Genomic DNA, 23,675 nt, shown 5'->3' on the forward strand with positions numbered 1-23,675 from the left:
ATTAATAATCACAATAAAATTTCAATATAAATCAATATTTACAGTCAACGCTTTTTAAGGTTTTGACCCTTAGTTGCTCCTCAAATTATAAGGTAAGTAGGGATGGGAATAGTGCTGGCGGCCTATGCGCATACAGATCTATTTATTAAATAATTCGATATAAGCTTATTTAAAAATTTATTTAATTAATTAGAATACATTTAAGTCTTTCGAAAAGTTTTTTAGATCTATCAGGCCGGCATATTTATATATATAATTTTAATTTAATATTTAAAAATTATTATATATTTATATTTTTAATAAAATTAATTTAGTGATACTAACCAAATATAAAATTGATTAGTTGTAACTATAATTATATATACATAAAATAATAATTGCATTTATATTTTTTTACTAATATTAAATTTTAAAAAATAAAGAAATTAATTATTATATAAGCTTTTAAATAAGCTCCTAGGCCAAATAGGTTAAAAAATAAGCTAGACTCAGGCTGTATAATTTTTTTATTACAGACTAATAGGCCAGACTCAGTACTTAATTTTTCAAAATAAGTCTAACTTGTTTAGCCAAAGTCTGGTATGGTCTGGCCTATTTCTAAATATATTTAAAAATATAATAATAATAATAATAATAAGATTAAAATTATTTATTAAATTGAAACAAATGGATAAATAATTGCGTTAATGAGTGTGGGTATCCTATGCCCCAAGTTATTACAGTACACAGATACACGGCATGGCATGGAGAGCCCGGGACCCGGACGCAAGACGGATCCACACCGTTAATTTTGCAACGTCCTTTTAGGAACCATCCGGTCTTCGAACGCCCGATCTCCCATCATAGGTAGGTAATGGGAGGGAATCCGATGGAAGAGGTGGCGCCTCGAAGGAAGATTCCATAATATTATTAAAAGTCGCTATTAATTTCACATTCTTTGTTCGTTTCCCCTAAATTATACATACGTGTGTTTGTTTGAGGGTTTGGATTTTGAGTTGGGATTTGAATAGTAAAAATTTTGAATTTGAATAGTTGTATGATGTGATATAAATAGGGTTTGATGTGATGTTTTGAATGTAAAATTGATTTTTAGTATAATATAAAAAATGAAAAATAGGTATTTGATTTGATGTTTTTTGGGGGAAAAAATTGGATGAATAGTGGAAATCCACCAAAATCCTTCAAACAAACACACCCCAAAAGTCTTTGTAATTTTAAAAATACCAAAATAATTAAATATTTGATACAATGATTTTTTTAAATAATAATAATAATAATATAAACTTAAAAATAAATTTACGTGAGTAGAGCTAAGTTCCATTTGAATAAATTATTTTGGAAAATTTTGAGACTTTTTGAAAATTTTAAAAATACTAAAAATTTATACAAAATGTTTTGTATCTAGATTCTAGGGGTGTGTTTGTTTGAGGGTTTGGATTTTGAGTTGAAAATGAATAGTAAAAATTTTGAATTAAAATAGTGGTATAATGTGATTTAAATAGACGTCAATTATATGTTTTTGTATATAAAATTATTTTTTTAAATAATATAAAAATATAAAATAAGTATTTAATTTGATGTTTTTGAAAAAAATAAATAAATTAATAAATACTATGTCCGTCCCAATACAATATTACTTTTATTTTTTCATTATTATTCTATAATTGTCACTACTTTTTACACCTCACAAAGGCGAAAAAGTCTTTTACTCGTACTTTTTACCCACTATAAATATAATATCAATATTCCTTAAATCCCGTATCAAATACAACCGGACTATAGTTCTAAGACGGGGATTGTAATAGAAGTCCATGGAAATCGGCCAAACAAATATACCCCTAGTTTACAGTTTATATTATAGATAAATAGTCCAAAAATATATTTTGAGTGTATGTATAACCTTCTATTGCAATTCAAGAAAGAAGCTTTAATTTCGATTACCTTTTTTTCTTGGCGGGAAAGTTTTTGGAGATTTGGCGCCAAAAAGTGGCGGCGATTTTATTTTTGTTTAGTTGGTCTCTTTCTTCGATGAGATTGTACTGACCCGTTGGATTTCCCAAGTCTGGGTAGCACGGAAGCTTTTGAATTTAAAAATAATTATAATAAAAAATTACTGTAAAATATTTAAAATAAAAAAAATACTGTACTATACTTTAATAGGTTACAATACTGTACCATTTTAATTGATAGTATATTTTTTCGATTTTTATCTTCCAATTTACTGGACATAATTTTATTTTTATTTTTAATAAAATTTTCAATATTAAATATATTTAATAAATATAAATTAATTTAATTAAATTTCTAATATTTCATTAAAAAATCAACACAAAAATCTTTTATTATCATCTCATTTTTCGACCAATTTAATAATTTTTTATGAAGTTTTAATTAAATTTATAACTTAATAACAAATCCATTCAAAATCCTTTTATTTTTGTCAATAAATAAATATATTTATTTACATTTAAAAATTCTTATATTATTTATAAAATTAATTTATATTAATTATAAATAAATAAAAATATTTTTATTTAATATTTTATATAAAATTTTAGTCCTACAAAATAATATTCATATTTTATATGTTTTACTGAATATAAAATTTAAAATATCTAGAATACATATTTAAAAAAAATTAATTATATATAGTAATTTGTATTTTAAAAATAATAACATCACTATTCACACATTAAAAAAAAAAAAAAAACCTAATATCACAAATAATTATCATTAATTTACTAAAGCCTACCAACTTAAAGATATTGCCATAAAATAAAAATATCAATTAAAATAAAACAAAAAATATAACTTACTAAAAAAGAAATTAATTAATTATATATAAAATTTTAAGGTATTGGCGCTGTCCCATTAAATAGAAGATTTGTAAGGTCACATTTTCAATGACTTATGATAGTTCAGAGAAAAAATAACTACTCAGATTTCATGAAACCAATGCAGACTATGCACAAGTTTTAAAAAGGGGACAAATAAACAAAATAAAATTTAAATCCTGGGCCAATATGGGGTTTGTAAAAAATGTAAATGATATTTTTTAAAAAATAAAAATAAAATCCTGATGATCCATCAAGAACCCAAGCAAAAGGTGCCCGTAACCACCGAAAATTTACTCAGTGCACACACCACGAAAAATTACCGACTATAATTGCCACCAACAAAAGAGCACATAATGAAGACAATGTAGATTAGTAGTTAGTTAACAAATTGCTACATACCTGAAGCTTTCTAATGCCGACATTGCAAAGCTCGTCGTCGACGATAAATGTTTCGATCCGATTCGATATCTATGTCCGTCCCGACGCAAATTAAGATCGATGGAGTAAAATGTGAATGCACATTACCCAGCAGGGGAGATGAACCATACAGATGAAGATATACGTCGCGCTGTTCCATGCCCAAAGCGACTCGAGCCAGTTCCAGAACTCGCCCAATCGAAAACCGTCGAAGCCATACAATGTACCTTTCGTCAAGAAAAATACCGTCGGAGGGAATCCAAGGAATACCAAAAGTATGTTAATCACAGCTCTTGAGATATTCTTGGCGGCTTTAGAACCGAGGCTCAACGGTGCCGTTGTTAAGCACATAGGCACGAGTAGGAGCGCTCCGATTTCCGCTGTCGCAAAATTAATCACCGACGTGAGACAAAGCCCGGTGAAGGCGGCAGCAACCGTAACGGATTTAAGTAGGCGCCATTCGATTCTTTTTGGTAGACCCGCGCCCGGGAGCGAAAAGAAACCTGAAGCTGCATATGTGAAGATTAGACATAGCATGGAAAGAGCAACCCAAATCAAGAAGTTAATTTCCGGCGAGGTGTTCGACATCCGGAGGATAAAATAAGGAAGTAGAGTTACGACTGCGCCCCATAATTGGACAAAAAAAACCGTTCTTGCAGCGAAGAGCCAATTCCACGACGTAAAAGTTTGGACAGGTTTAGCCGGGGTTTTATCATCGGTCACCGATTTCACTTCGCTCGCATCGGAAAAAAGAGCGGCGGCAACCAGTGGAAGAGGTGCGACAAGCAAGATGAAAGCGATCATATAGACTCCAACTGAAACAAACTTGTTCGAAGATGTCATGAGATATAGAAAAAAGGATTGGTGAAATTTTTCGAGCAGGTTATTAACGGATCTAATAACTCCTTCGACCATCCTGCAAGTAGAAGGAACTTATCTAAATCAGAGGAATAGAGCTTGAAGATCAATGGAGAGCAATTGAAACTGACCTTCCCATACGTAAAAGGAACAGATCTCTCTGACTTGAAGAAAGCTTCGGAGAGATTTCCATCGTGATTGAATCAACTTGATAATCACGGAAAGCACCGTGCGAACCAGTGGGAACACCTAATGCCTGATATATATAAATATATATATATATAAATGATCTTTAATACCCCAATATAATGATACGTCGATAAACTAGGGAGATTACCTGATTATACATGGAGCTAGCAAGAGTAGCCGAGCCTTCGACATAATCTGTAGCGGGGATCCCGAATTTCCATTGAGGATTTAAGCTTTTAGCCACCTTCCCGACGAATTCAAACAGCTCTCCAAGGCTTCGCAGCCACGATGCATAAAGCAACGACCAAATCTTCTCCACCCTTACTTGTAAACCTTGCCCGTGTACAGCCAAATAGTTAACAATGTTAATAAGATCTAAGTTTGGCATCTGCCCGTTGGATGCTTCGGCATAAATGTTAAGAACATCCTTCTCAAACTCTGTGCTTCGATCAGAAACTTTAATGACCAGTGCAGCTGCCATTGTGCCTGCTCGTCGAAAGCCATTCGACATTACATCTTCCTTTTGCATCATTTTATGCCTAGGCAGACTACTTAGGTCACATATTTCAGGATACGGGTTTAAGTCACTAAACGAAAGGGTATAATAATCTCTCAGCCAGGCAGAAACAGCAGCATATTCACCATGTTTTGAATCGGCGGCGATCCATATGATATCTTTAGCGAGCCAAGTAACTCGTGAAAGAAGAGAGAAGACGGAGTATCCAATTCCGAGCGATAAAGCCTCCCCATTACTGATCTTGTGAGAGTTATAAGGGGTAACCATTACAATTGCTTCTTTCCCGTCGCCTCGTGGAGCTCTTATAATTCCCACAGTATTGATCCCATAAGACGAACACGTGTAATTTTCTTGCATTACTTCTGCTTCAGGACCCAAGAAGAAGTGCAGCGGGTGGAGCTTATTAGATAGCGGTTGAAACTTGTGATAGCTAACTTCACCGCCCAACTCCATTATGCGCTCTGCGATCACATCCGAAATTTCACTGCAAGCATACATTAAACGACTTCGGAGAAATGAGCATAACTGTAAATAACTCAGCATGATGGGGATAATAAGGAAATCAATGCAGAAAGACTTCGATTAATTTTCTCTTTACAACCTCAAATACAAAGTTTTTCGGAAAATATATAGATGCTATTGTCAATATAAACTATAAAGGTTTAATTAGGGAGGCAGTTGTTGGGATGACACAAAAGCTATCTAGGAAAATGGCACGTGGTGCTCCATAACTAAGTACGGGGAAAATATTCATATAGCAAAAACATAAATTTATACAGTAGTCATTAAGCATAAAAAGAAACAAGTACTCAAAGGATGTGTGTACTTAGGATGTTAGGTTCGATAATATTATTCCATCCAACTTAATCACTTGTTCACCTTAACTAATTAAAACCCAAAATTGATTACCGTCCATAGTAATAATAATATACTAATCAAGTGTAATTAATCTACCTAGATAATGAGATCAATTTATCTCAAGTAATATTTGTACTACAAGTCTATATTATCCTGTAATGAACAATGAGTCGCAAACTGGACTCAAGAGTTCAAATCTATTGAATAACATATAAATTAAATATAAACATATGAAAGAAAGAAATAAAAGGTAAAATGTATAGACCATTTAGATGTCTGAGAAATGTGTCTTAATTTGACAGGAGTGGCAGGCACCCCATCGGAGGCGTGTGCACTATTCACAACTATGATTAAGGGTAATCTAATCAAGTTTTTTCTTTGCCCCTTTTCTTTTTCTTCTACAATTTTATGATGTACAATTTTCTTTTTCGTCTACAAAGTAATCAGATTTAAAGTTAAATTGTGGAGCTTTCCACCTCCTAAATCCTATGTGGTTTATTTAATTACAACTAGGTCTACTCATGTTTCGGATGTTGCGCTAGTTTCCCCTTGGCGTGTTGCCGAGTAGAAGATAAATTAAAGAAAAGTGGATTCTTGATACTACCATAAGTTTCACCGTCTCAAACATTTGCAATAGATCAACCACCACAACAAAACCCTCCACAGTTACACCAGAAATCGGGAAAATCACACAAACGCTGATGATATATTTCATAACACGAAAACTTTATAAAATACTCATATCAAGCAGTAAACGGCTCGACACGTGCATTCAAATTGAGCTGTTTCACAGTCTTTAAGTGGAGTTTAAATAGAGCAACTAATTTACAGGTCAATTATGCTGTAACTAGGATAGATATGCCGAATATGGAAGAGATACCTACATGCCAGTGCTGGTACTCTTCGAACTCAGCTTCAAAATTGTGTTAAGAAATCGGACCCCTCCAGACGCATCTTCACTGGAGAGCATAGGACTTGCAGATCCTGCAGCCATTTGAGATCTATCAATAGCTTCCTAACTCACTTAGATAAAACTAACACCAATCATCCCCACACACAAAAAGAATTTAAAATCAAATCATAGAATCGAGACTATATTGATGCAACGAGTGAACGAGTGCTATGATGAATTTCAGATTAACTAAATAGTATTCTAGAATCAGAAGGCTATTGCATAAAACAAAAACGCACAAATTTCATACTAATTAACGTAATCTAATCCTTCAGTGGTTTTAAAATCAGCTCGAATTGAGAGGCAGGAAGCACTCACCAGGCATCAGGGCATTTTCCGAAATATAGGTGTTCTTGGCGAGAACAGGCAAGAGGAGAAGAGCTAAAATTCCTGCCGTGCAGCAAAGCACACTGCAATTCAACCAAAATCAGTTCATCTTCACTTTGAATCAAAGAAGTAGCGCTTCGACAATCGGGAAATAAACATAGAGCTAATTGTATACCTGACAAAGAGAGTGTGGGCAATGAGAAATAGGCCGATGCGAATAATTGGGCGAGGCTTGGGTTTGCTCGGCTGCTTCTCAGCTTCCGCCATAGCCAATCGCCGGCGATCTGGGGTTTAGAGCTGAGATTTTCTCCAGTCGCCCGGAATTCCGCTCGCAGTATTACGACGTCGTTCTGGCGTAAGGCATGAGATCTGTTCAAGAAATTTCAACTATTAATATTTATAATAATAATTCTCACTGTGAAAGTAATAAATATTTTCAATACTTTTTATTATATTTCACACTCCTACATTTAAAATCATTATATTCTGTAAATATATATTTTTTTAAATTAATGATATAAATGATTTGAGCATTTTAGAATCAATATCTAATTGAATTTTAAATATCGCAATTAATTGAGGACAAAATCAGGTATGAATAATTTAATCCACTGAAAATAGTGCAAATACCTATTTGGAATAAAGACCTATTCAAAGACTTTTGAGATTTTAAAAATTAAAAATTAAAAATTGAAAAATTAAAATTTAATTTAATATTTTACTCCCTTCGTCATTCAAATATATGTTCATTTTTTTTAAATAAAAAATTATTATATTTTTATACTTTTTTTTTTTTACTATAAAAAAAATGTAACTATTATTACTCACTTTTACTAAAATCCGTGTCCGGTCAAATAAACACACATTTACCTGAACGAGGGAGTATAAAACTAAACCTATATTTAAAAATAAACCATCCTTAAAAATTTATTACGTTGGTATTTGGGTCCTTAATTTAATTGGCCCTGAGATTTTCTCAACTCTGGACTTCTATTCTAATTTTGGTGGACAAATAACTCTATTTAGAGAAAAGTTTTTTTTTTTTATGACTTTAAAAATTTTGGAAATTTAAAAAAAATAAAAAATTAATAGTTTGATTTGATATTATGTACAAGAAAAAATATATTTAATATAATATTTTTAAAAAATAAGAAGAAGATGGTATAAACAAACTCTATAAGGTTTACCTATTTATTATGTCAGCAAAGACACCACAAATTTTGGTACTTTTTTCTTTTTAAAACTACAGTCTTAATTGGATTGGACACGAGATTTAAAGAATATTAATATTATATTGGTAGTTGGTAAAAAGTATGGATAAAAAAAAATATTTTTGTCTTGTGATTGTATTAGTGTAGAAAGTAGTGAGTGTAATAAAAATGAAAAAATAAGGATAGTATTATAGGGATATGGTTATTTATGAAAATAAAATTATTGTTTTGAAACGGACAAAAATAATAAACTGGATTAGGTCGGTGGGAGTATTATTACAAAAATACTTTGTAATCATCAAACCTTGTGTTATAGGGTTTTCATAAATTCTGTTGAAAGCAAAATCTTTCAGTTATGGCTGTAATAATTACTCCCAAGAAGATTGTAAAACTATGATGTAGTGTAACGCATAAATAACTACATCTTTTCTTAGACACTACCCTCTAATTGTATAAGTACTTTTCAAAGAAGGATTTTTTTTTTTTTTTTTAAGTAAATTAATAAATAATACTCCATCTGTTTAAATAAAGTGCAATATTTGCTTTTGGTACGGGTTTTTAAGTGGGTAGTATTAAGCAGGATAATTTAGAAATTAGGTGATGTGATTGAGAGAGAAATATATATTTTATTTTTTTATTTAGATGATGCGAGGGGATAAAGTACGAGGTAGAGATTAAGTATAATTAATTATTATTATAGAGTGTTTGGGACGGAGGGAGTAATATTTTATTAATTAGTAGAAGTGTATAAAAAATTTTAATATTTATATTCTTATAAATAATTATATATGTAACAGTATATTTGTATTTTAACTAATAATTAATATAATTTGTATTAAATATATATATACATATTTTAAAGTGAAACAGGATACATATTACTTGTTCTTTCCGTCCTAATGAAAAAATTACATTTAATTTTTGTGTATATTTACACTATAATATTCTAATAAAAATATATTTATTGTATTAATTACTCATCTCAAAGCCTCCCCATTTTGAATTCATTATTTTTTGAATTACTATTAAACAATTGTAATATTCAATAATAATAATAATAATAATAATACTCCTTCAGTCTCATTGAAAATAGATATTTACTTTTTTAGTGTAATTTTTTTAATATTAATATTATATGAATTGTAATAAAAATGATAAATAATATTGTATAATATAAATGCTATATAAATATATGTTGGTGTGATATATTAAGAATAAAATTAAATTTTAATATAATAAAATAATAAAGAAATAAATATTTGATTTAATATTTTTACATAAAATAAAAAAAGAGTAAAATCTAAATAAAATCGCACAAGTAAACATAATCAAACGTAGTAATAATAGTAATAATAATAATAATAAACGTGTAATAATAATAAATCCATGAAGGAAATCATCTCCAAGACCACCATAACCAAAAAAACCAACTTCCTACTCTATCACTGTACACTAAGACATCGACGATCGATCATCTTCACATCCCAAAAAACACAAACTATTTCATATATATATATATATATATATCTGTACGTATATCATATCTTCTATGTCCTAAGTCTAGCAATCATCTCCTCTACCATCTCAACAGAATTGCTCCCACTCCTTTCCCCACTGTCAATCTTCCTCATCACCTCTTCCAGCGCCGCCTTCTTCGACATCGAAACGCCGCCGCCGCTGCCACCGCCGCCACCGCAATCTCTCAGAAGAATGAGGAGCGATCTCGCCTTCTCCCTCGCCCTCCGCGACCCGTCGACGCTCAGCTGCAGCAGCCCCGGCATCGCCCCTTCCTTCAATATCATCCCTCTGTACCGATCCCGGCTCCTTCGGCATATCATCAGCAAAATTCCGGCGGCATGTTCTTGGCATTCCGGCGACCCCTCCTCCACCGCCTCCACCAGCATCTGAATCACGCCCCCGACTTCGCAGGCCTGAAAATTACGCAACAATCATCAAAATCTAATCTTGCGACGATTGAATAAATATTCGATAGGCTGTGTATACCTGATTTAATGCGGCTTCTGACGAAGATACGATCGATTCGAGTAACGCGACAGCCTTCTCCGCCAAACTACTCGACTTTTCGGATTCGTACACGAATTGAATTAGGGTGATAAGACCTCCAGATAGCATGATCGACGCGATGGCTTGGGGGGAATTGGAGAGATTGTGTAGAGTGGAAATGATGTCGAACTTCGCCTGATTGCTGACACATTGGCAATTCGGGAATTGCGAATCGAAAAGCTCGATGAGAAGCTGAATCCCTCCGGAGCAGACGATTATGGACTTATTCGAAGAACAAGAAGACAGGACCAAGAGGAATGCCAATGCCAATTCCAGCAACGGCTCGTTCTGCTGCCGGATGATTTCCAAAATCGCCGGCACAGCCCCGGCTTTCACTATTCGGCGTTTGTTCCTGCAAATTAACATAAATTTGAGCAATGGAATTGAAAAAAAATTGTTCAAATTCTTGCACAAACAAAGAAGGGGATTGAAAACTTAAATTTGAAATTCGAACCTTTCGCTGCCGAAGGCGAGATTGAGCAGAGCAAAGAGGGAAGCTTCAACAGAGTCATAATCATGGCTATGGAGCATGAGAACCAATGGAGGGATGACTCCATTTTCGGACAAGACCTGCTTTTGCTTAGTGCTGAGGTGTCCGATTTCTCTGGCTGCAAGAATCTGAGCTTCTCTCTCGCCGAATAGAAGGGCTTCTGCCATGGCTGGAAATTAGCCAGAGCTCTTCCCAATTGACCTGTTCTTCCTGAAAGTTCGATTCTCTATCAGATCAAGATCAAGATCAAGAATGTTGTCAAGTATTTATATGCAGTGTAACTATAGGCAGATCGAAGTGATTGCTTCAACAGGATGCAAAGTTTTCACTTTTTTCCTCTGCATATTGTTTGAGTTGGAAGCAATGAACTATTCACCTCTCGAGCTTTTTGGTAGGCTAAGTGGAATTAGGGAATACCTTGGAAGTGAATCTTTCACTTTCCTTAAATAGAAGAAACCGCCTGTCAGCTTTTTTCCTAAAACCCAATATATACATACAATATATACATAATTTACAGAAAGTGCATCGAATTAAAATAGGAAAGCTCACACAAATACATGGTAGTATATGATTTATATCCATATCCATCCACCTCTGCTGCTGCAAAACATCCTCATTAGTGTCTTGAGATCCAAACCAGACAGGCTTTTCTTTTCCCATTTCATTAAACTATGGAGACAACATTTGTGGCCCTCTCACTGAATTTAAGTGTGCTTTTGCGCCGGGAATTGTTGCAAGAAACCAGAATTAGAGGAAAGAAGTTCCTTTTCTTGGGTGACCTAAATCTTGGAAGCTCCCAGCCCCACAAAAACACCAATTCAATTCAATATTTCAATCCAATTCATTCATTGCTCTGGAGCTCAGCTCCATGGAACTCCCAAGAATCATCAGCCACCATACCCCCCCTGTTTTCCTTCACTGCCATTCATACGGCGGCTCCTCTCCCCCCATGGTTTTTTGTTAAGATATTATTATTACTATTGAAAGAAAATCAGTGCTTTGGAAAACAAAATACCACCATTCAAAACTGTGGGCAACTGCTGGAACTGCAACACTGCTTCTTCCTATATTTAGTTAGATTACAGAAACCCCTTTTTCTTGCTGATGCTACACTCACTGCAAATCTGCACACTGAAAACAGAATCAAACATCATGTAATTAAAATATCAACTGAATCCATCCCTATCCTCTCTCGAGTTTTTCACCAACGAGTTAATTCTTTTCAAGATGTACGTACATATATATTTCTACTGCAGTAAAAAAAATACGTTTAGGCATTTCGTCGAACACCTTGCGTATTGTTCTAAAATCGTCGAATTTACCAATTATCCTCGCCGAAATAACGTCGGTTGGGGAGGTTGAAACCAGATTGAGCTGGAATTCAGCGTCCGCCATTGTAAAATTCTGATTCTTCGAAGATTACCGAGCGGATGAAATTTGAAAACGATGAACTGTGGATCTTGCCAATTTAGGTTAGAATTGCTGACACTGTGGGCCTTTTGATATAAAGAAAGGTGGGCCTAATTCGAAAGTATCTGACATAGGCCCAAGTAAATGGAAGTAGGCCCATTTCCAAAATTTGATATATATATATATATATATATTTTTAATATTTAAAAAAGCTGGAATCCAATGAGAAAAAATAAATTAATAAAAAATTGTGTTTATATTTAATAATAATAATTAAATAAATAAATTGTGACATATATATATTTATTAAAAGAAAATGGATTTTCATGAGCTTGAAGGTGGTGGCCTGTTCTTCAAACTCGAAGGCGATTGATACCTTAATAGGAGGAAGTGATCATAGGATCATCGATTCTTTTGCACGCCAAAAGTACGATTTGTTTCTGATTTGTGATTATTCAATCGTTTCCTTGAATGATTCGGCTGTGTTATGTTTTGGATTGGTTAATTTGGGGGTTCAGGCATGAAATCTAGTGTTTTCGTTTTCAGTTGCAGTAATTGATGTCTAATTTTTCTCGTTTCTGCTTCATTTTGGTTTCTCTGTTGTACATTTGTGCGAAGCGGAGTAGAATAAAGCACAGTTGCGGCTGATTGTGAGTGATTCGAGGGAGAAATCGAGGATAAAGGCGATGTCGTCTAATACGATCCAGGAGGTTAACGGATCGCCTCGAATTATATTGTCGGAGCCGACTGGTTCGACCGTCGAGGTTCGTGGTATTTCCCCTTTTTCTTTATGGCGATTATTTATTTTTCTCAGTATTGTTCTACGGTTACAAATTAGTTGGTGATTCTTGTGGTTTTCAGATCATGGAAGCTTCGATTACACTTAGAATCTTATTGTTGAGGAAATTGAATGCTAAACAAGTTGACTTCATCAATAACTTAGACTTTTGGAAAATTTTAGGAATGGTAAAAAGTTTGTATTTGATACGACTTTTGTGAGTAAAACGGTATATGATGTGATATTTATTGAAAAATTTTATTGATGATGAATAGTACTAAAAGTTTAAAAAATGTTTATGTAAGCATAGCCTTAATATGCGAATTATGTAACCCTGAATGGAACAATTGGATATTGTATTGGCTAATAAACAGTTTAGAGCTCTTGTGATTGAATTTTTTGAATGGTTAGGGATTGGAATTAATCAACTCAAGAATCTGCTGAATATGCAGGTGCTTTTACATGGTGGACAGGTGGTCTCTTGGAAAAATGAGAAAAGACAGGAGATGCTCTTTATGAGCACTAAGGTGAACTGACAAATTCATGTTTGGCCTAATTTGTATATATTGGAAATGAAAACTTTGCTAGATCAGTGGAGAGAAGATAATCGGGAATACAACTTAAAGATGATTCTTAGGTTGATTTCTTAAAGCTTTCAAGAATTGATAGGTTGAAATTTTGTTGAGTGAAAATTGCTGCACTAGAAACAGGCTTCCGATCAATGCTCTAACAGTTAGCAATTAGCCTTTTGTTTATAGTTTTGAAGGAATGCATCTTCGTGATTGGAAATGTTGGCTTGGCTGCTGTATGTTTTTTGAATGTGCAATAGTTGTTTGAATATCTGTTTGTGTTGTGGCATTTGATAGCATCATCTGTCCATGAGAAGTGTGAATGTGATGTTCATCAGGCTATATTCAAGCCACCGAAATCCATCAGGGGCGGCATACCAGTCTGCTTTCCACAGGTCAGTCACCAGCTTGATTACCAAATTCTTTTTGTCTAAAACGTCGGTTGAATGCATTATCTTTCGCTTGCACGTGTAGTTCTCCCATTTTGGTACATTGGAGCAGCACGGATTTGCAAGGAACAGGTTATGGTCGGTGGATGACTCCCCTTCGCCATTACCTCCCATTAACAATCAATCAGGGGTGGATCTTATACTGAAATCCACAGATGAAGATCTGAAGACGTGGCCACATAGGTGAGGTCGCAAAGGATGAAATACCATTGAGTCAAAAAGTTAAATTGATATTTGTAGATTAATATGAGTGTTTCCATTTGAATCTTGATTCGATTTGCAGGTTTGAGTTGCGCTTACGTGTTTCTCTGAGTGCTGGCAAGCTTACCCTGATTCCTCGTGTGCGGAACACTGATAACAAGGCCTTTTCATTCACATTTGCTTTGTGCAATTACCTTTCCGTATCGGATATCAGGTTTGCCTCATCTCTTCACTAGTTCTTGCGGAATATTTCCCTATTTTTGCTTGAGTTGAGTACAAATTTCCGACATATAGGAACACCATCTAAATTGTCCATTTTATGTATGTTGTGCACTAATGAAGATTTGCATTCATATCAATTATATAAACCTATGATTGCTTCTAGGGATGAGCAAAATATCTTAATGTTGAATATCCAATATGAATAAAACTGAAATTTTAAATGTGGTTAGGATCTTTTGGATTGGATCTGATTGAAATTTTCTTTTAAGTTATGGATCGGTATAGTGCAAATTTAAACAAATCTGAATTATATTAAAATGCTCATAATATATTGAAAATTTGTACATATTGTGTGCTTTATGGGTTCTTATTTGGGATTTCTTGTAGTATTTATTTTTAAGTATTTAGGTTCTTTTATGGGTTCTTATTTGGGATTTGGATTCTTATTTGTACCCTAAACCCTATTAAATGTTAGATAATTTTATCATGTATTTGTTTTTCATTTGTTGGATATAATTTATTTATTAATAAACTTATCAATTTTTTTTTAAAAAATTTCGAATTTTCGAATTGGTTTGGATTTGGCAAAATCGAACTATATAACCAAATAGTCACCCCTAATCATAAATCTTGTGGATCCTTTAACTTAGTTCGATGGGTTACGTATCGTGCTGTTTGCAGTGAAGTGCGTGTTGAAGGATTAGAGACACTCGATTACTTTGATAATTTGATGCAAAGAGAAAGGTACACCGAACAGGCCGATGCAATTACTTTCGATGGGGAGGTAATAAATGTTTTCACCATTGCACATTTTCATTTCTCCTGGCAAGCTGCTTTGCATTTCTCGCCATATTATTATTTTGTTTGGCCCGCAAAAAAGATTATACATTTCATAAAATTCCCACAACAGATCGACAGGGTATACTTAAGCACACCTACAAAGATAGCCATAATCGACCACGAGAAGAAGAGAACCTTCGAACTTCGCAAAGACGGCATGCCCGACGCAGGTGCTTCCTATCTCCCGATTTAAACTTTTTAACAGCACGATCCGATTATACGCATCACTTTTTTTCCCAACTAAACTACCTGCAGCTGTATGGAACCCTTGGGAGAAAGGGGCGAAGGCGGTTTCCGACTTAGGCGACGAAGATTACAAATCAATGCTGCGTGTCGACTCTGCAGCTCTCGAAATCCCGATTGTCCTAAAACCTCTCGAAGAGTGGAGGGGCCGTCAGGAGCTGTCAGCTGTCTTCTCGAGTTATTGCAGCGGACAACTTGATCCTCGGAAGGTTGTTTTCGGCTTCCACTGATTGGCTGCGCCGTCGGACCTTCGATAAGTTTACTTTATCATTATCTCTGTCTGAATTCTTACCACTGTGCTGCCTGTATGCTTTTGTATGTGTTGATTTCTTTACTACTTACACTGCTATGCATCGACTTTGTTCATCTTCATAAAAGTTTGAGGAATTTTGTGGTGCACTTGGAATTTTAAACTAGTATGAGCTTTTTGCAAAAGTGTAGCGATGTTGGGTTCTATATTTTGAACGGTGGAGATTGAATCGATTGATATTGTGTTTTTAATTTGAATATGATATTTTGGGAGATTGAAGTGCTCTTTTAATTAAAAGAACACATTCTGTTGTGATCTGATTTAAAATTTTGGGTAATTTTCTACTATCCTTCGGATCTCTCACTTTAGTTAGTAATTAGGGGTATCCGGGCTGGCTCGGTTTTTCTGTGTTGGGCCAGCCCGGTCCAGTTGCAAACCGGGCTTGAAAAAGGCCGGCCCGTGCATGACTCGGTTTGAAATCGAGAACAAAATATACGCAAGGCTGCTAAGCCCTTAACCGCCAAATTATATTGTAATTTTTGTTTTTATTTTAAAAATTAATATATATATATAAATTTATTAAAATTTAAATATTAATATTAAAAATAGAGCCAGGCCAGGCACGGACCTTCATGAGTTCGGCATAATCCGGTTTATTAGTGTGCCGGACGATAAAATTTTCAAACTTATTTTTTGAGGCTCAACGGTGTGTATTTTTGCCATCCTTACTAGTAATTATAAAATCCGTTGCTGGTTGATGTTATGAATATGATTGGGAGTTGATTTTAATTATATATATATTTTTATATAAAATATAATATTAAAATTCTATTAAAATAAAATTTAAAGCAAAATTCTATATATGTATATATATTTAAAAAAGTAATATTTATTTTATAAAAAGAATATATAACATGGCATCAAGATCGAATCCATTTTCTCATCCATCCCACCCAACCCTACTCCACTGTCTGCCCTTACGCTTCCTTTTATATTCTTTTATGAATTTTTTGACGTGTCATATTATATATATATATATAATTATTCGATTTAAAAATATATTTAAAATCAAAATTAAACAAACGAGCGTACATTTTTGCAGTAAAATAATAGTAATAAAAAACTAAATAAATAAAGAATAGAGAAAATTTTTTATTAATTAACTTTTTATTTTTTTTAAACATATGTTAATATTTAATTTTTTAATCCATTCATTCACTTCATAAATATATATTTTGTGACATTTTATTATCCAAACATAATATCTATTTTTTTTAATACGCATGAACTCCACTATACATTACAAGTAACCTCGTATTTATATTTATTGACATCAATATTTTTATGTATCCATTTGTTTTTTGCAAGTAATTTTAGAAATATTAGTATTATATTGGGATATAGTAGCAATAAAATAGAAATGAGTAAAATAACCTTGTTAGTACGTGTGATATAAAGGTAATGACATTTGTGTAATATATTGTTAGTTGTAAGGGTATTTGTAATGCTTGATATATAGTATAGTTATAAAAAAAGAAATTACTTTGTTATATGACATATTAAAATGGAAAAATGGATACTTTGTTATGGACGGAGAGAGTAGTATTTACAAATCAAAATTATCATAAATTATTGTTGAGATATTTTAGATATTCAGTTTTAGATTTAGTAAGTTTTGTAATGCCTATATATATCGAATCTGTTTTGTAATTTCGACAAGAGACTATAAAAATGCTCATGAAATGCCCATTCAAACTCAACCTAAGTATGTAAAGAATCACGACGCAATGTAGCACAAAAAAAAATGTAATTTGTACTACTCATTGTTCCCAAATTTTTGGATATGAAAACTACTGTGGATATTGCAAAATATTACATCTTATTTATTAATACATATCATAAATATAATTTAATTATATTGCAAAACATTTTAGAAGAAAAGTACACATGCATTATTATACTAGATAGGTATAAAATATTAGGCTCTTTTTAAATAAGAATTTTAATTTTTTTTTTAAAATAAAAAATAATACTTTTGTAAGATTTAATATAATATTTCTAAAAATTAAATAATTTTTAAATTTCAAAATTATTATGTAAACAAAAACGTTTAATATTTGAAAATCTAAATAAAATAAATACCCAACCCCAAAACACAAGACCTAATTCAATTCCAATTAATTCAGCGGTGGTCTTATTACTATTTATTGCCTCTGCAGATAGACAGAACAGAAAGATAGATCATCCAATAGACGACGAAGACCGATGCGGTGAGCCAAACCCTTACTTATATATATATAAATATAAATAGAAATAATTATCTTATACCACTTCTTCTTCTTTTTCTACTGTTCTATTGTGTTCTGTTCTCTCCAATTCCTTTTTTATTAGTTTCCAATACGGGTTTCTGGGGTGGGATTATATATATTTTCATTTTTATTAAAAAAAAAAAAAGAAAGAAAAAACCATGTGGGGGGTGGGGTGGCCTTGGAAATAGAAGTGTGTTTCAAGTCGATTTAGGTGTATTGTGTGTGGATTGAGTTGTATCTTTTTTTTGGATTAGTAATGGCAGCGGCAAGTGACAAACATCTCAATCTATCCATTTTGATTTTTATTTGTTATTTTAGGGGATGATGATGGGCGTATTTCACGAGGGCATTTCTTGATCTGGGATTTACTCAGAATGTCCAAACAACCCAACTCATAAAACCCAATTTGATCTGTTTCAACTTTCAGCACAATAAATTTGTGGTGAGTGAAAGAAAGAAAGAAAGAAAAAGAAAAATGGAATCTGGGAATGGATTTGATTCAAGATCAGGGTTTAATTTGGACCCCAAATGGCTGATTGATCCCAAGCTTCTTTTTGTTGGTCCAAAGATTGGAGAAGGAGCTCATGCCAAAGTGTATGAGGGGAAGTAAGTTGTGATTTGGTTTGTGATTTCTGTTTAGAATTTTTGGAGATTTGATAATGTTTTGATAGAAGAAATCATTATTTGGTATGATGTTTGTTTGTTTTTTTTTTACAAAGTTAATGTTGTTGTCAAGTGAATAGTGCTAAAACTTTTGAAATTGTTACTGTAAAAAAATTCTTGGTAATGTTTGTTTGGTTTGAGTTCAAGTTTTAGTTTTTTATTTGAGTTTAAATAGTAAGTTGATGTGATCTTGAATGAATAATATATATGGCAAGAGATTTTGATTTAAACTCAAGCTACTCATACACTTTACAGAGTTTTGGAAAATTTTTGGAAAATTTTGAGAATAATAAAAGGCTCGATTATTTTGATAAGATGTTTTGTGAGATAAAATAATTATTTGATAAGATGATTTCAAAGAAAAAAAAGTTATTATGGAACATTCAAAAGTGTTTTTGTTAAGGGAGATTTAAGTTTTGGGATTGGACCTAAGTTTTTGTTGTTCAATTGAATTAATTAATTTGATGATGTTCTTATGCAAAGATTGCCCTAAACTTTGAGATATTAATAGACAAAATTTTCAGATACAAAAACCAGAATGTTGCAATCAAGATTGTTCACAAAGGAGAAGCACCCGAAGAGATTGCCAAGAGGGATGCGCGATTCGGGAGAGAAGTCGAAATGTTGTCAAGAGTTCAACACAAGAACCTAGTTAAGGTTTGGGATTGTGTTTTTTTCGAATGTTTGCTTTGTAGTAATATTACATGGAGAGTTATGGTGCTTAAGGAGGATGTATTGGAGCTTGAGGGAGTCTTGTTTTCAATTTTTCTTCTTTTTTTTTGCAGTTTATCGGAGCTTGCAAGGAACCGGTTATGGTCATAGTAACCGAGCTTCTACTCGGCGGCACATTGAGGAAATACTTGCTGAATTTGCGGCCGAGGTGCCTCGATACGCACATTGCGATTCAATTTGCTCTTGATGTCGCCCGCGCCATGGAATGTTTGCACTCGCATGGAATCATACATCGGGACCTTAAACCTGGTAAGAATTTAGGTTCTTTTAAAGTGTTTCGGAGTTTTGGAAAAAGTTTGAGGTTCAGTGAAACATTGAATAAAAAGCAAGTATTTGATAAAATATAAATAGACGCAGAATGGGATGTTTTGTATAGATTATAGAATTTTATATGCATTTTTTAAAAAAATTACCGATGACAAAAAGTGTTAAGAGTTTGTTTAGTTTGTGTTTATTGTTTTAGGTTCTTTTATTATTATAGACTTTGAATTATAAAGGTATTATAAAGAATAACGACGTTAATTAATGTGTATATATATTGTATTTTTCAGGTAATATTTTTCATGTATCCGTTTTTACGATGAACGGACACACTCTTAATGTTTGTGAATAACCCTACGAACAACATAATGTATTCGTCGTATGTCTTCTTAAAAACAACGTTGTTGGAGTCGAGCGATATCCGTTCTTGTCTTTACGTAGGATTTCGATTACTTGCTGCGATCGAATGACAAACTATTGTTCCAATGTATTATTCTTCGTCGTTTATTCTCTCGACAGAAAACTTGCTGCTGACATCTGATCACAAAACCGTTAAGCTCGCCGATTTCGGTTTAGCAAGAGAAGAGTCGCTGACGGAGATGATGACAGCCGAGACCGGCACTTATCGTTGGATGGCGCCCGAGGTAAAAATTCTATCTTTATCCGATCGTTTCATATCGATTTCCGTAACGATTGTATCATTCCGCAGCTCTACAGCACCGTCACGCTGCGACACGGAGAGAAAAAGCATTATAACCATAAGGTCGACGCTTACAGTTTCGCGATCGTGCTGTGGGAGCTGATACACAATAAGTTACCGTTCGAAGGCATGTCGAATCTTCAGGCAGCCTACGCTGCCGCCTTCAAAGTAAATCCTCACACCCTCTACCTCGGCTCGTTTGAAAATCCCGTCGGGTTGATGTAATTCCGCAATTTGTAAAATTTCTTGTGGGTCTCAGAATGTCCGGCCGAGCGCGGAGAATCTTCCGGAGGATTTGTCCGTAGTCGTCACTTCGTGTTGGCAAGAGGATCCCGACGCTCGCCCCAATTTCAGCCGGATAATACAGATGCTCCTTGATTACCTGTCGAAAATATCGCCCGCGGAACCTGTTGTGCCGCCCCGGATTTTCATGTCCGAGAACGCGGTTTTTCTGCAAGAGTCTCCCGGGATGAGTTCTTTAATGGCGAAGAGAGGCGATGGCTGCGGCACTCCGAAAACGTCGATGGAGAACAAACCGAGAGGCCTTTTCTTCTGCTTTAAACAGTGCTATTAATCCAAAGGTACACATAGATACATACATATGTGTATATGTATGTATGTATCTATAAAATTTTCATTTCTTGTCTTCCTTTTTGACCTGATTCAAAACAAAGAGGGTTTCAAGGTTATGGAGTTAGGGCTGCTGTGATGGTATTTTAGCTGTAAAATAAGGTTCATCCAAAAGCCTATTATACTCCAAATATGAATAATAATAATAATATTATGCAACTTTGTAATAATAACAGATGACAAAACACCTTTGTTTGTTTATTCTTCTTTCATACATACATTCAGATGTAATTGCAAGAAAATCATTTCGTTTTTCAATGCTATGCTAATGGTAGCATTCGGGAGTTAAAGTGCTGATTAGGACTAATTAATATACGAGCTATTATGTACTTCATCAGTCTCAAATGCCCTAGCTATTATGTACTTCATCAGTCTCAAATGCCCTAGCTATTATGTACTTCATCAGTTTTTGTCTGTCTCAGACATTTTCTAACGTTTCTAAAATAGAAAATAATTAAATATATTTAATATCTACTTCACAATTTATATCATCATACTCAAATATATACACTTTTTTTCTCTCATCGTATCATTTAATTTTCAAATTATCCTATTTAATACTCTCCATCTAAATTCTCATACCAAAAATAAATGTTGCACCATGTTTGGACGGACGGAGAGAGTACTATTTAGCCCTAATGAGCACTGTAATTGCCAATTCCAAATGATGGATCTTATTGCATTCAAATGCAACTGCAAGAAAAACCATTTTCCTTCTTCAATATACTTTGTCTTGTACGGACTTGATCACATATAAGAAGCCATTTTCAAGAATACACAAATTGATTACTTTCATAGAAAACAAACATTAGCATTGAGAAGCCAAGAAATTTTATTTTTTACCTTCAATTGAAGTGTTGTAGGCTTTGTTTTCTTCCTCCTGTACAAACCAAGAGCGCGATTTATGCTTACTTCTTCTTAAGGACTTGGTTGATCGGAATACCTGAAGAGGACATTAGTTTGTTATCAGTGAACTACAGAGGCAGCATTTCAAAACAAATCTACAGAAGATTCCTGAATTATTTCATTTCAAAGGCAGATAAATGAACAGTTATGAAATCTGATACTAATAACATATTGTGTATACACAAGGACTAATGAAAGCATAAATGAATTCAAGAAAGGTAAACCCATATCAGAAGAGATAACAAAGAAACAAAGAAAGCAAGAAACCATAAATTTGTCACAAAACCGGCATACTTGAGTGATGGCACACAAAATAAAGCTAATCTATGGCAACCGAAACCCAACATTAATAACAGCTAAACAAGCTTAGTAACAAGCGGAAAGAGATTTGTGCTAAAATGCATACCGTTGGACTTCATCATTTCTTGTCTCATCAAAATCCCAGGTTTTCATTTAGTTTTGTGTCTTCATCTGTATATACAAAATGCTGATAAAGCTCCCCCCTTTCTCTTCAAATAAGCAAAAAAATGCATTTCTAGCCCCTGATTGTTCCTGGAACAAATTCAGAGAAGGTGATCGTTCCTCAGGAACACAAAAGAAGTGTGTGTTGGTTGAACTGTCAAAGCGCAAACAAACAAACGAATAAATAACAAGCAGAGTGGTCAGTTTTATTATTGATATATATATACATATATATATATACTTACAGATCACAATACTGCTTGATCATGCAGGTTTTCCTTCCTTCAACAGCTACCAGCAGTTGTTATCTTCCCTGTCCTCATTCTAACATGAGAATTGCAGCTGTGACATATCCTTAGAGCGATCATCTTTGGAGTACTGAGAGGCCCATGGACCTCAACTCCACTTAGATGTTCATCCTTAACAATTAAGATTCATGATTTCATGCTGCAGGTGGTGTTTGGATCCCGGGTGCTCCGCCCATCACTGGTGAACACATTCACCTGTGCTATTCTATATTCTCTATTGTGACTATGGGTGTGCATACTTCATAACTTTTTTAATGTGATAGTTTATGAGAGAAAATAAGAAATTTTTATCAACTCTTTAGCATACTTCAATAAATTTATTACATTCAATACTCTTAATATTTGGCACACTTCTCCAATAACTCAAGCAAAGATCCATCTTCTTTCCAAAATGTTATATAATATTCATTTAATAGCTATTTACGAGTAAATCCATCAAAATCCAATGGCCATTTCATTACTTGTCCGGTGAATGCATAATTACTGCACAAATTAATATGGTTATCGTGTTAATCTATATTATTGTTATTAACAATCTGCTAATAAAACTGTGAAATATAATACACAACATTCATTATAGAATACACACTGTGTGTGCATCATCTTATGGTAATATTAAATGAATAATGACAAATTTAGTATTGATAAAGATGCTCTTTGTACATCTTAACAAGCCTCTATTCTCCATAAATATAAGTTATTCCTTTCATATTATCAGATCCAACCAATATTTAAACACAAGATACAAATCAAGCACACCCTAAATAACTGAAAAAGGGCGCTTTAGAACCATAATTTTGCAACAAGTAGCAGCAGCATACACTAAATCAAGAATTTTCAGTCCAGTTCCAAGAACACACAGAGATGATTGAAGATAGGTTATACATAAACAAGAATTGCAAATTCTCATTGAACTTTAACCATCTATGGAAAATCATTCTAATTAATAAGACCCTCAACATGATGTCCAGCTTCCATTAAGCAAAGAGCATACAATCCCAGATACTATTAAGTTCGGAACA

General features: G+C 33.5%; 4 protein-coding genes across 16 annotated transcripts; 2 read left to right on the forward strand and 2 right to left on the reverse strand.

Annotated features, from left to right (window-relative positions):
* Positions 1-2,971: 2,971 nt before the first annotated feature.
* LOC127242293 (uncharacterized) lies at positions 2,972-7,335 on the reverse strand. 3 transcript variants are annotated; one of them, XM_051261775.1, is made up of 6 exons: positions 7,131-7,335; positions 6,947-7,038; positions 6,561-6,660; positions 4,450-5,302; positions 4,244-4,368; positions 2,977-4,170 (listed from the first exon to the last, which is right to left on the reverse strand). In XM_051261775.1, the coding sequence occupies exons 1-6, from the start codon at positions 7,220-7,222 to the stop codon at positions 3,327-3,329; spliced, it is 2,106 nt and encodes a 701-aa protein (XP_051117732.1). In that variant the 5' UTR covers positions 7,223-7,335; the 3' UTR covers positions 2,977-3,326. The 3 variants fall into 3 exon arrangements, with proteins under 3 accessions (XP_051117734.1, XP_051117733.1, XP_051117732.1); XM_051261777.1 differs by lacking the exon at positions 7,131-7,335 and having other exon boundaries at positions 2,972-4,170; positions 4,450-5,279; positions 6,947-6,961; XM_051261776.1 differs by lacking the exons at positions 6,947-7,038; positions 7,131-7,335 and having other exon boundaries at positions 2,972-4,170; positions 6,557-6,660.
* A 2,178-nt stretch (positions 7,336-9,513) lies between these two features.
* LOC127242255 (U-box domain-containing protein 4) lies at positions 9,514-12,157 on the reverse strand. Of its 10 annotated transcripts, none has more exons than XM_051261726.1 (5): positions 11,278-12,157; positions 11,097-11,161; positions 10,685-10,930; positions 10,171-10,582; positions 9,514-10,097 (listed from the first exon to the last, which is right to left on the reverse strand). In XM_051261726.1, exons 3-5 carry the CDS (start codon positions 10,885-10,887, stop codon positions 9,714-9,716), a joined length of 999 nt encoding a protein of 332 aa, XP_051117683.1. In that variant the 5' UTR covers positions 10,888-10,930; positions 11,097-11,161; positions 11,278-12,157; the 3' UTR covers positions 9,514-9,713. The 10 variants fall into 10 exon arrangements, with proteins under 10 accessions (XP_051117683.1, XP_051117681.1, XP_051117680.1 ...); XM_051261724.1 differs by having other exon boundaries at positions 11,097-11,156; positions 11,270-12,157; XM_051261723.1 differs by having other exon boundaries at positions 11,138-11,161; positions 11,270-12,157.
* A 259-nt stretch (positions 12,158-12,416) lies between these two features.
* Positions 12,417-15,954, forward strand: LOC127242329 (putative glucose-6-phosphate 1-epimerase). Of its 2 annotated transcripts, none has more exons than XM_051261830.1 (9): positions 12,417-12,557; positions 12,749-12,894; positions 13,361-13,435; positions 13,816-13,872; positions 13,952-14,109; positions 14,210-14,341; positions 15,031-15,133; positions 15,260-15,359; positions 15,445-15,954. In XM_051261830.1, the coding sequence occupies exons 2-9, from the start codon at positions 12,817-12,819 to the stop codon at positions 15,660-15,662; spliced, it is 921 nt and encodes a 306-aa protein (XP_051117787.1). In that variant the 5' UTR covers positions 12,417-12,557; positions 12,749-12,816; the 3' UTR covers positions 15,663-15,954. The 2 variants fall into 2 exon arrangements, with proteins under 2 accessions (XP_051117787.1, XP_051117788.1); XM_051261831.1 differs by having other exon boundaries at positions 12,432-12,557; positions 12,757-12,894.
* A 2,124-nt stretch (positions 15,955-18,078) lies between these two features.
* On the forward strand, positions 18,079-21,619 carry LOC127242442 (serine/threonine-protein kinase STY13-like). The gene is made up of 6 exons (XM_051261985.1): positions 18,079-18,597; positions 19,179-19,311; positions 19,440-19,635; positions 20,167-20,291; positions 20,357-20,515; positions 20,607-21,619. The coding sequence occupies exons 1-6, from the start codon at positions 18,467-18,469 to the stop codon at positions 20,919-20,921; spliced, it is 1,059 nt and encodes a 352-aa protein (XP_051117942.1). The 5' UTR covers positions 18,079-18,466; the 3' UTR covers positions 20,922-21,619.
* The last annotated feature ends 2,056 nt before the right edge of the window (positions 21,620-23,675 follow it).

This window comes from Andrographis paniculata, unplaced genomic scaffold, assembly GCF_009805555.1.
Source record: "Andrographis paniculata isolate CXL003 unplaced genomic scaffold, ASM980555v1 Contig86END, whole genome shotgun sequence".
Lineage (NCBI taxonomy): Eukaryota > Viridiplantae > Streptophyta > Magnoliopsida > Lamiales > Acanthaceae > Andrographis > Andrographis paniculata.

Coding starts and splice junctions, on each gene's coding strand:
- LOC127242442 (XM_051261985.1), top strand. CDS start 18,467: ATGGAATCTGGGAATGGATTTGATTCAAGATCAGGGTTTAATTTGGAC. Junction 18,598..19,178: donor GCCAAAGTGTATGAGGGGAA/GTAAGTTGTGAT, acceptor CAAAATTTTCAG/ATACAAAAACCAGAATGTTG. Junction 20,292..20,356: donor ATCGTTGGATGGCGCCCGAG/GTAAAAATTCTA, acceptor ATCATTCCGCAG/CTCTACAGCACCGTCACGCT.
- LOC127242255 (XM_051261726.1), bottom strand. CDS start 10,887: ATGGCAGAAGCCCTTCTATTCGGCGAGAGAGAAGCTCAGATTCTTGCA. Junction 10,583..10,684: donor CTCGCCTTCGGCAGCGAAAG/GTTCGAATTTCA, acceptor GTTAATTTGCAG/GAACAAACGCCGAATAGTGA. Junction 10,098..10,170: donor CAGAAGCCGCATTAAATCAG/GTATACACAGCC, acceptor CGTAATTTTCAG/GCCTGCGAAGTCGGGGGCGT.
- LOC127242329 (XM_051261830.1), top strand. CDS start 12,817: ATGTCGTCTAATACGATCCAGGAGGTTAACGGATCGCCTCGAATTATA. Junction 13,436..13,815: donor TGCTCTTTATGAGCACTAAG/GTGAACTGACAA, acceptor GATGTTCATCAG/GCTATATTCAAGCCACCGAA. Junction 13,873..13,951: donor TACCAGTCTGCTTTCCACAG/GTCAGTCACCAG, acceptor TTGCACGTGTAG/TTCTCCCATTTTGGTACATT.
- LOC127242293 (XM_051261775.1), bottom strand. CDS start 7,222: ATGGCGGAAGCTGAGAAGCAGCCGAGCAAACCCAAGCCTCGCCCAATT. Junction 6,661..6,946: donor GGAAAATGCCCTGATGCCTG/GTGAGTGCTTCC, acceptor AAATGGCTGCAG/GATCTGCAAGTCCTATGCTC. Junction 5,303..6,560: donor AAGAGTACCAGCACTGGCAT/GTAGGTATCTCT, acceptor GTATGCTTGCAG/TGAAATTTCGGATGTGATCG.